Below are 11,699 nucleotides of genomic sequence, written 5' to 3'. Positions count from 1 at the left end.
CTGTTACATACAGGTATGAGTCAGAGTAGCTTAAAATAAGTCAGCTTGAATAGAAAAGAATAATCTGATATTAGAATAAATAAATAAGAGCAGGGAAAGTGTTTTGAAATGAGAGAGAAAAGACATCTGGACATATGAATATTTAATGTCAGCTTTAACAATGCTGAAAACAAAACAAAAAAATTCTGTAAAATGCAATTAGAAGGTTTATGTGAGGAACAAATTAGAACACTCCCATATGTATTCTCTCTTTAAAACACCTAGCATTGCACATATCAATCATTTTGAAGGGGGCCTTGTTTATACCTCAGACATTTCATTTGGTCTGCTCCTGACTGTTGATGTGGTTAATGAAAACTGTGGTAAGATTGACAAAGTTGTTTGAGGCCCTGAGAAAGAATTTTGCAGCAGATTAAAAGTTTACAAGGGTTTTAAAAAAAAATTTTAAATGTGCAACTTCAGTACATGGAAGAGATTGATTTAAAACAGCCAACCTGCCCAGGTCTAACTGTCCAAGCAAATTCACCCACACACCACAGGATCCAAAAAAAAAAGTCTCCATAAATCCTGAAAAGTCATATGGCAGGGTAGATAGAAGAAAGAAAAACAAGTGGGAAAATGGCTCATTTGTATTGCTTCTTTTTTTTCTCTTAAGAATCATGATTAATCAGAATTCAAATAATAATAATAAAAAAGAAATGGAATGAATACCATCTCAAATTACTGCTGGTCAGACCTCCGGATTTTCTCAGCAGTGTTATATAATTCAGCCGAACGAGGTTGGTATATAATTTAGAATTTGGCTGCAGAGTTAGTCTGAAAGCTCTGACTTTATTTATTTTGTCGTTTTTCCAGCATGAAAATACTTCAGACTAAATCCCCATTAGATCCATGAGCATGAAAAATGACCACTTTTTATCCCTTGTCAGGCTCAGTGCGGTTTCCCTTCATTTTCTCCACTTCATCTGATCAGTTCCCTCCTTCTTCACACATCAGTCTCCTCCTCCCACCCTCGCTCCCCTTTTGCCTCATTTCTCCCCTCTCCTTCAGTTTAGTTGTTGCAGCGATGTACCGGCTGCCTGGACTCCTCTGCTCCTCCTCCTCATCTTCCTCCTTGTCTCCTTACTGGTCATCCAGCAGGGACTCTGAAGGAGCGTTTGGGGGGAGCGACGCTAAAGTGGACCTGCTGTGATCCAGGAGGAGAGAAACACCCTGAAAACTGGATCTGAAGGTAAGATAGCAGATTGGAAACTCATGCTAATAAATGTTTAAAATATTAATTTTTAAGTGCAATCAGGGCTTTTACACTTAAATGATTTTCTGGACTGGGAGAAATTTTCGAATCATAAGTTTCTCAAGAAAGCAGGTCTGCATTATCTCAGTTTTAAAAGTTTACTTGAACTAGTTTCTTGTTATTTTACCCCCACATTTTTTTTCCTAAAACCCATTCATCATCATATCTGGTGTCAGGAAGTACTTCTGGATTCACTCTTCTTCTGCGCTCCAACCGCAGGTCAGGATTTTGGCATTCAACTCAGTAACCAATCTGCACAGACATTTTTTTTCCCACTGTCATCTGTTGGCGGCTCATTTTCTCAGGACTTCTTCGTCTTCTTCTTCTCCCCGTAATACATAAATAAATATTTCACTTTCCTCCAAAACACTTGAAGACATGAGCCCTGTTGTCATGTAAAACACCAGCTGCTGTGCAGTAAGGCTGTGAGCACACAATGTCTTAAAGCACTGTTGTTTTAGGTGATGAATAATTGAGAGACGTGCAGGCAGAGTTTGGTTCGCCATCCTGGGCTCCGAAGCCCCCTGCAGAGCCGCGTCCTACAGCCTCCAGCTGCATCTCGAGAATAACTTTTCAGTCAGTAAGGACCATCCCACTGATCGGACGGAGCTCATCTGTTCAAACACTCATCTGCTGAGAGGTGGAGATGATTCTGTTGAGACTTTGAGTTGTTTTATTGCCTGTGCAACACATCTAGCTGCCTGAAGGATGATATAATAAAACACACCTGGAGTGAGAACGGTTGATCTCTCCTTCCAGTATCCACAGCACTCTCGGGAATGAAGGTGTCAGGAAAACGTCTGAGATAAAGGAGATTTTGGCTGGTCTGCAGGATGTCTGCAGGATTATTGATCACCACGAGTTTGCAGGTCTTTTGTCTCACGTTTAGCCAGCAGCCTCACAACCTTCTTATTCATGGTGATCATCTTTCTCATTTCTGGTCCTGCGCTGAGGCACGTGAGGAAACAGATCAGGTGTCTTCACACCCTGAGTGTTAGTAAAAGTCTTCAAATTAAGCTCCAAATGTAGAGAAAGTTTTGTATTTATAGACTCTGCTGGGACACTTGCACACAAAGAGATGTAAATATTCCAAAATGTATTTCTCTGATGAGTGACAGGACTCTTGGATAAAAAGTAATATTTTAGACAGATCTTTAGGGATTCCAGTTTGTCATATTTTTTATGTTACGACTACTAACTTTAAAAACTTCTTCCCATAAATGAAATCTTGTGCAATCAACTTATACTCATCACATTTAGTCACTGTTATACTCTAATATTGCTCTCTAAAAGTGTGTTTTCTGTGGTCATCACTGTCATTGACTGAATTTTTTGTCTCTGTTTTGTTCACATCATAGACTTTACATGTCATTCATTGTTTCTACTTTGCTGTCTTACCTTCCTGGAGTTAGCTGAGCTATTATTACCTTTTTCCCTCTCTTCAGGTTATCCACTTAGCTCTGTCTTTCTCACTATCACCCTGTCTCACTCCAGTATAAAACACCTGATGGGGCTACTCCTGTCTCTAACTATATGTATTTTGCTCTTCATGGTGTAGCTTTTACTACTTACTCAACCCTGTATGTTTAGCTGTAGTTATCTACGTAGTAAATTAAGCTACTACAGGAGCTTCTGCTGTAATTAACACTTTAAGTTTTCTTATTATAGAAAATACTCCTCGTCCAGTCCGTCAAAGTTTTTATTGTGTGTACTTTGTCTACTCAAACCTCCATTTGGTTACTGCAGATGGCTTCTCACACAGAGTCTGGTACTACTGGAGAATTGCTACAAGCTGATGACATGTAATCAACTATCCACTGTTGTTACATGCTCATTAAGTATGAAGGATAACTGTAGAGTCAGTGACTAGATGCAATCAACTTGGATTCTTTAGAAAAAAATGTAACTTCTGCCAGAGTAAAACTGCACTTTATATCTAAAATCAAACTGGAGTTTATATAATTGGTCTTGACTCTGTCTATTTTATTGGATTGAATTGACCTGAAACAGAAATTGCAGGAGACATTTTGAGGGTCCTGTATCATTATCCTTCCTCTTCCCAATTACGATTAGTAGTCTGGGGTTTTAATGTCACAAAATGTGGAGAAATGTAAACAGCACAAATTTGTTTGCAAAGCAGTGTAGAAAATAATAAAAAAATAGGACGGAAATTTTGTCAACTTCTGAGGCAGACATGCTGTATAATATCATTTGATCTATTTTGATTATTTTAAAAAATAAAAACTTAAATGACCTTGTTTTTACTGTTGAAATAGCAGGCAGAAAGATTACTATTTTAACTCTGAGTAAAAAAATCTGGGATGTCATGCAGGACTGCAGATGTCACATGCTGTTTGTAAGACTGTGGCACCTTGTGTCACACAATGCAGGGATGATGTATCCCTGCAAACACACACTCCACCTCCTGCGGGAGCCGTGTGTGCCTATTAATACTGAACAGGACATTTTATCTCATGCTATTAGATAAGGAAAAATGTAATGGGAGAAGGTTTTTATCGATAAACAAACTCCCTAAAAAAGCAAGAAACTGGAACGAGCCTAAGCTCTTGTTTCCTCCAAAAGTTCAGGGATATGGCAGCTATTTATGGTCCCGGATTGAAGTCTCTGTGAGAGTTCAGTCTTGACAAAACAGTAACCAAAAGTCATGTTCTGGAGCTTTGGTCAGATGAATGTTACGTAAATGTCTCAGTGTGTCTTTGTCCCTTCCTCCTGACCTTGCAGATGTTCCTCTGTTCAGTCTCTTAAAGCCATATAGACATTATTTCTGCATGACAAAAAAAGCTTGAAAGAAACCAATCCTCATTTTACAATTTTTTTCCTTTAAATAACATAGTAAGATCACAATATGATAATGATTTTATTTTATAACGTGAATCAGTGCTGAAGAGCTGACAGGCTTCATGTTTATCTTAATCTTTCACGTTTGCTTTAAGGTTGCAGACAGTAACTGGCTAAATCTAGCATTCACAAATGTCCAAATTCATTCTAGAGTAAAATCTTGTGATGCAAAACATTGCACATTTTAAAACTCCACAGTATCTCTTATCTCAATAGCGTCTGTCTCTAAAAGCCCATTCCAGTTGCCGTTACCATGTGATTTCACCTGGTGGAGCATGTCATAGTGCCAAAAGTACTGAGGCGACTGCCTTCACACATAAACTTTAATGACATCACATTTTTTATTAAAAATTTGTTAAAGCTACAATAGGTTTAAATCTTCCAGGAAGTCTTTTTTTATATGGTTTAGGAATCTGTTAACTAGGATTTTTTAACATCCTTCAGAAATGCATTTGTGAGCTCAGACAATGATGTTGGCTGATAAGACCTGGCTCACAGTTTCCACTCGAATTCATCCAAAATATGTTCTATAACTTTGATGTCAGGACTGTGTAGATTTAAGTCAAGTTCTTCCACACCATGCTTGCTTTTCTGTGTCTTTATGGCTGTTGCTTTGTGTACTGGTGAATGAGTGCGTTGACTGACACTGTTTATATGTGTGTTCAATACCACTTGCAGAGTGGTATTGAAACAGGAAATGGGTAAACCTGCAACCTTTACCTCAAAGGGTAAGGTTGGTTGGGGCTGAAAGGTTGCACCACACAAAAAAACTTTCTTTCACCAAGCTGCACACATATCACAAAAAAAGGAAGCAAATTTCACAAAAACTCAAAGTCAAATGTAATTACCAAAGCTTTATCAAATTACTAATATAATAATTATCCATGGATATTCAGTGCCACACAGATGACGAGTAGATCTAAGTGGACAAAGTGAACACTGAACACACTGAGTTTTAACTTAGTGTGTTAAAACTAACACACTAAGTTTTAAATTTTAATTACTCTTTTAAATTCTGCTCAATTAGCAGAATTTGATAAAACTTTGAAATTCCCCCTCTGAGCTAGCAGACAGCAAAACCTTTCACACTGACAATAAAATGATATACAAAGAATAAACATCTTTCAGTTAGTAAGTCTTTCTGCACATATTTGAAGCTTTGGGATGATGCAGTCAGAAAAAGATGAGTTAGATGCAGGAAATTATAACAAAATCATTCCTGTTTCGTGTGAAATCTTAAAGCTAACTGTAACTCTATCAAGGCTTAGCAAAATTATTTTAGTTTTAAAATGTCTCATAATGAGTTTGGGAAATCATTAAAGGTCTTTTCAATGAAACAGTTAAGAAACCTTAGGTTTTGAGGAAATATTAAGCATTAGTGCCTGTGTACTGGAGCTTTTTGGAGCTGAAAAGCTGACAGGCAAATGTGGATCGATTAAAGACCAATGGTTCTACTGCAGAATGCCTGCAGATCACGAGGAACTCATTTCAGAAGGACATGAAGCTGTCCTATTCCTGCTGACCTGTTCTCTTTATATGCCATTAATTACATTAATCTTCATAACTGCAGTTTGGTTCAGGCCTTTCTGCTGGTGCTAAGATGAAATAAAGCAGCCATCCACAAAACAATTCGATGCCCCTCGGTTTTATCAAATTACATCTACAGGCACTAAACGTGCCAGTCATCAGGTGCTTGTGCAGGGTTTTGGCACATTAACAACCTTTATGATGGCCTTAATTAAATACGACAAACTGCTTGTACTGGTGATTGCCCTGGTTGTATCTGGGGAGCGTGCATGAATGAGTAGACTTTAAAGTGCTGTTTATACTTGCTGTGTATCCGCACATGGCTGAGAGATAATACAGTCCAAATTTGGTGACATGGATGAATGAAGAAAATTAGGAGAGCACATCCTGGATTGGCTGATGAAGAAAGGGTGAACAACACTCAGGTGAAAAGGTCAAACTGGCAAGACAGCAGTATATATTGAGAAACAGCAGGTTAATAGGGTCAATGAGTCAGCCCCATCTGTTGTTGTGAACCTGCAGTTTAATTGAATGAGTGCATTGACTGACACTGTGTATATGTGAGACTGTTTGGCTGTGCAAACAATGTTTCTCTGAGATTTTCCAGAAATCTCATCAGCACAAAATAGCATTTCATCCACGATTTTGTAGTTTTCTAAGTGAAAGACATGACAGGGACAAGAGAGAAGACTTCCACTGTAATGTTTGCACATTTTACAGCTAAGACCAAAATTATTCATGCCCCTGGCAGATGTAGATTTTTAATTATTGCTAATGTTTGTTAAAGGTTGTATGTTGCATATGTGTGTGTGTGTGTGTGTGCGTGTGGGTGTGTGTGTGGGGGGGGGGGGGGTGCGGGTGTGTATGTGTGGGTGTGTGTGGGTGTGTGAGGGGGTGTGTGTGTGCGTGGGTGTGGGTGTGTGAGTGTGTGCGTGTGTTTGTGCATGGTTGTTTGTCTTGAGTGCTTGTGTGTTGCCATGTGTTAGACTGGTGACCTATCCTCTAAAGAAAGTCAGCATCTCAAAGTGACTAAGTGAAAGCACTAATATGGGTTTTAAAGGCTCCCTTTGTGGCTCAGAACAGAAGAAGTCAGGTAGGTAAAGCAGGACAGCAACTTCAGTATGGTTTTAGAGTGCCTTGGTCTGTGAGTTAATGAGTCGGTCACTTTGACATTTTACCAGCTCAAAAATGATGACAGCAGATGTTTTTCAATCATTACTAGTACAATAATTTTCCAATAGATCCTGTCACAAGAGAACCTAAGAGAACCTATAATCTATACTTCTATTTTATGCTGTTTTTTTAAACACTTAAACTAACTTTTCTTTGACTTGTATTTTTTTTGTTTTGTTTTTCAGAAGAAGCACAAAGGCCATGATCGACTGGCCTAATGTGACAGCGTCCAGCTACGAGGAGCTGGTCCTAAAACCTGAGGAGCTGCAGAGATCCAAATGTGTCCTTGGCTTCATTCCGGTCATTTACTACAGTGTTCTGCTTTGTGTGGGAGTACCAGGTATGCTGTTTGTCTAATTCACAGTTTGTATGTAAATTAAAGGCATAACTAGAGAATTAATAGAAATGTGAATTAGTGGCACATTACTGGTGCTAATGGGTCAATTAGTTAATATACTGGTCATATGATGTGTTCTTCCAACATAAGAACCAACAGCATATTTGTGCTCATAGAAAAATATATAAATTAATTAATAAAGCCAACCACTGTTAGATTTTTTTCCGCATTGCTTATACCAGCCCATGGTATATAGTATAAGCATATGACAGATATGCTTTTGTCATTGCTTCTTCCTATATAAAACACATTTTTTGGTATCTGAAGGAGATTTGCAGTAATCCTAAAGACAGGCAGAGGTATCAGTGACCATTGAGCTCACTACTATTTGTTCTCAAAGGTAAATAAATCTACAGTCAAGAAAAGGGTTTGACTTTTAACCAATGATAGGAAAAGTCCCTCTTTTGAAAATGAGAAATTAAGCTGAAAAATAAAGCTGAATAAAGCTGAAATCCACAAATACTTGAAACTTCCCTAAAAACAATTAGAGCTGCCTAATTTAATAGGTAAAACACCAAAAATACCTTGGTATGCATTAATATGCGTATTGGAAGCCATCAGTCACAGAAGCTAATATCCACAGACTTCTTTTCACCAGCCTTGTGTCAAGTAGTTGCACTAAGGTATTTCACCATGCTGCATTTTCTTTTGAATATTTTAGATACGCTCTACAAGAAATCCACAAACAAGCACATTTCCAGAGAATAATATGGAGTTTCGTTCCACGAAATCCACGAATAGATGATATTAAATTAAATGCAAGCATGCCAGTAATTTTTTTACAATGTACTGAAACAATGCAAAAGGAGAATTTCTTTTGAAAAGAAACTTGACTAAAACATGTGAGACACCAGGCCAAGAGGGCCGTAGTTGGACATTCTTGCTCTGTGGCTACTGACATTCCTGCTTCTGTCTTTGTTTGATGTTTCAGTAAACATCCTCACAGCAGTGGCCCTGTGCAGACTGGCATGTCGCACCAAGAAACCTCTGTACTACTACCTCTTAGCAGTGACAGGCTCAGACATTCTTTCCCAGCTCTTCATCATCTTTGTTGGATTCCTGCTAGAGACGGCTGTTTTTCACCGCGACGTCCCTACCGTCCTGCTGCACGTGGTCAGTGCTGCAGAGTTTGCTGCTAACCACGCCTCCATTTGGTCCACTATACCCCTTACTGTGGACCGGTATGTTGCGCTGTGCCACCCCTTGCTCCACCGACAGATCAGCTACCCGGCACGGACCAGGAAGATCATTGCAGCTGTGCTGGTGTTGTCGCTTACGTCGGGCATACCTTTTTTCTGGTGGTCAGACGTGTGGAGAGACAGCCACCTTCCCACAGTGCTGGACGCAGTCCTCATATGGACACATGTTACCATCATCTACTTTCTGCCATGCAGCATCTTCTTGGTGCTGAACTCTTTAATAATCCGCAAGCTGAGGATAAGGCAGAGGCAGCAGCCCTGCCAAGAGGAGCGTGGGCCTCCTCGCCGTCTAGGAAAAACCACGGCCATGCTGCTGGCGCTCACCTCCGTGTTCTCAGTTCTGTGGGCTCCTCGGACTGTTGTAGTCATCTACCACCTCTATGTTTCCTCGGTTCACCAGGATTGGCGTGTCCACTTGGCCTACGACCTGTCCAATATGCTGGCCATGCTCAACACTGCTGTCAACTTTTTTCTTTACTGCTTCGTCAGCAGACCTTTCCGCAGCGTTGTGCGGGACATCGTGCTGCTCAGAGGAGGGCCACTGCACCCTCGCCGGCCTCTGCCCCAGCAGCAGGCCCCCAACAATGCCTCCAACTCATCTCTCTACAGTGGGAACAACAAACGCTCGCGGCGAGACTCCACCCCCTTGTCACCTCGTAGAAACAGAAAGCCCTCGTGACCTGGTGTTTCCCCCCATTAATCCAAAACACCCGTCGTCCCACGGTCCCGGTGCACATCAAACCCCAGGGACCAGCACTGCGTTCAGGCCACGACTGTGGACAGTTGCCAGTCAGCCCTGGAGCTCTCTCCCAGGCAGGGCTCCAAACAATCTGAACTTTCATGGTTTTTTGTCTTCTCTGACCTGGAGTTGTTTGTTTTAGTAAATCAAGCAAAATGGCTGTTTATTTATCTTTGCAACAAAGAATTTGACAAAATTAAAGTGGGTACTTTTTTCTTTTCCATATTTGGTAGAAATTTTACGTGTTTTTCAATCTGCTAGTCGTCAGGGGTAGAAAAATAATAGAATAAATCACATGCTTGCCGCTAAATGTAAAAATGAGTCTGCTGTGTCGCTACGGTTGTTACGCAAGTCTAGAAAATGAAAAAATGGAGATTGAAATGTGACCGGTTCATTTGTAAGCAGTTTGTTATAAACCACAGATTTTAAGCCAGTCGAGCAAATAAATTGTACCCCGCAGCACGCTCTCAGGAACAAAATCTGCTTCTATTTGAATTACGAGTAGATTTTCTGTGAAATGAAATGAGAAGCTGTACACAAGGCAGGAGTGAAGACCTACTCTGTAAACAAGTCCTCAATCTGTGGTGACACCAACCAACACGACTTCAGCTCTGCCGAAGCAAACTACAGATCGGCCATGGACGTGTGCACAAACACACACAGAGAACACGGTACAGCTTTTCATGCATGCATGATCATGTGCACGCATAGCCAGCTAGTACATTTCCACTTTCACCAAAGCACTGAATCAATGAAGCCTCATGAAAGCTGCATCAGTTATAACTGTATTTAAACGTTCTACCTGAAACTGTACGAGTTATGGTTTAATGACACCTGATTTTTCAAGTGGCTTATTGTATATAATATGTTTTGTATTATTCATGCAGTACAAAAGTAAGCGTTGGATGTTTTTTTTCTGCAAGTCATTTTACATTACATTTTTATTTTTAAATTAACTGAAAACATTTTTTTATTGCCGTCTTGAATGATAAACTGATGTTGCAGTTTGTAACATTATACATTTCCTTACCATACAAATAAAACCAGTACCCAAGCAGACTTTATTTTTCTTTAAAGATTGTAATCATTCTAGTGGCCTTTATTGACAGTTACCAGAGAGAAATGGACAGAGATGGAGGAGGGAAGAAGACATGCATCAAATGTCTCAAGGTCGGCAGTTGAACCCAAGATGGCCGCTTTGAGGACTGTAGCATTGCACCACTCAATGCCCCCCAATTAAACATTTTTGAGGTTTTGATATTGTCTTTACTTGTTTCATTGACACTGAATAGTCCATAATCCAGGTGTACCAATCAAAGATTCTTCAAAGAAAACAGCTTTGCACAAGTCCTTGTATTTACTATAGAAATTCAGAATATCCTTGATATTTTTCTTAGACAAAAGTGGCTTCTGTGATGCCTTTGGCAAGCAAGCGCCTTCACCTCCCTGTCCAATTAAATGCCCTTCTCCACTCTGCTACTCCAGTCTAGCAGCAGCAGTAATTAGCAGACACCTAGTAGAACAACACATATGCTGAGCTTATCATTTAAAGTACTTCTCAGTCCAACACTCCTAAGAATGATTGTTAAAAGCATTATGAGAAGAATTGTTATGATGATGTGCTGAAGGCAGAGTTTCAGAAAGAATGGGAGCTTCTTAAAAAGACAGAGGTTCAATTTCAAGGCATCAATTTACAAAGTCAAATCGGTTGATACATTCAGGATTTTTATAACAATGGACGATAACATAATTTTCTGGTTGTGCTATCAAATGGCATTATGTGCTGGAAAATACATAATACCACTTCTATAATACTGAAGAGATTGTGGATCGTTTTGTATGTTTGGTTAGATTGTTTTTGTTGCAGCCAAAGCAATGGCAGATCGAGGTGTGCATAGCAGGCAAGCTGGCAGGAGCGCTGCCAGCTCTGTGCCAGATAATTGGGTTTAGCTCTGGCAAGATCCCCTCATGGTCGGTCCAAGTTCAAATTCTCTGAACACCAGTCCATAGTGGTAAACACAACACAGATTAGCTACCACATCTGCTGCCAAGCTACTCTAGGTTTAGGAAATTTCCAGCAAGTAAGTAATAGTTTAGTAACATCATGTGACCAGACGATTTTGTCAGCTGACTACATGGAATATACTTAGTTTTTTTTTTTCCTGGCTGGTGTTTGAACTTATTCTAATTGCCAATTCCAGGATTCAGACTCAAACTGTTAAAATGAGTGATTCGATAAGAATGAGACATTGTTTTTGGGTTCCTGATGATTCTTCTTGCTGGAGAAGACTTCACACAGCTGTTTAACTTGTGCATTTTCAACAACATTCAACTCTGAATGGGTGTAAATGTTGTGACATTACTTAAATTTTCTACAATGAATTGTGATAATCAAAGTTGTTGGTCTAAATATTAAGCATGTATCTTTTTGATAAGTTATATACACTTTAAATTTCTTCCTCCCACACACTCGTATCTGAAGTTCCCAGTGTAAACCATCTGCTCCATCAT

General features: G+C 39.7%; 1 protein-coding gene across 1 annotated transcript; it reads left to right on the top strand.

Annotated features, from left to right (window-relative positions):
• Positions 1–1,074: 1,074 nt before the first annotated feature.
• On the top strand, positions 1,075–10,247 carry gpr142 (G protein-coupled receptor 142). Its single transcript, XM_032573497.1, has 3 exons — positions 1,075–1,231; positions 7,039–7,193; positions 8,182–10,247. Exons 2-3 carry the CDS (start codon positions 7,055–7,057, stop codon positions 9,126–9,128), a joined length of 1,086 nt encoding a protein of 361 aa, XP_032429388.1. The 5' UTR covers positions 1,075–1,231; positions 7,039–7,054; the 3' UTR covers positions 9,129–10,247.
• The last annotated feature ends 1,452 nt before the right edge of the window (positions 10,248–11,699 follow it).

Source organism: Xiphophorus hellerii, chromosome 10 (genome assembly GCF_003331165.1).
Source record: "Xiphophorus hellerii strain 12219 chromosome 10, Xiphophorus_hellerii-4.1, whole genome shotgun sequence".
NCBI lineage: Eukaryota > Metazoa > Chordata > Actinopteri > Cyprinodontiformes > Poeciliidae > Xiphophorus > Xiphophorus hellerii.
Note: the sequence above shows the minus strand (reverse complement) of the source record. Positions and strands in the feature narration are given on the sequence as shown.

Coding starts and splice junctions, on each gene's coding strand:
- gpr142 (XM_032573497.1), top strand. CDS start 7,055: ATGATCGACTGGCCTAATGTGACAGCGTCCAGCTACGAGGAGCTGGTC. Junction 7,194..8,181: donor GCTTTGTGTGGGAGTACCAG/GTATGCTGTTTG, acceptor TTGATGTTTCAG/TAAACATCCTCACAGCAGTG.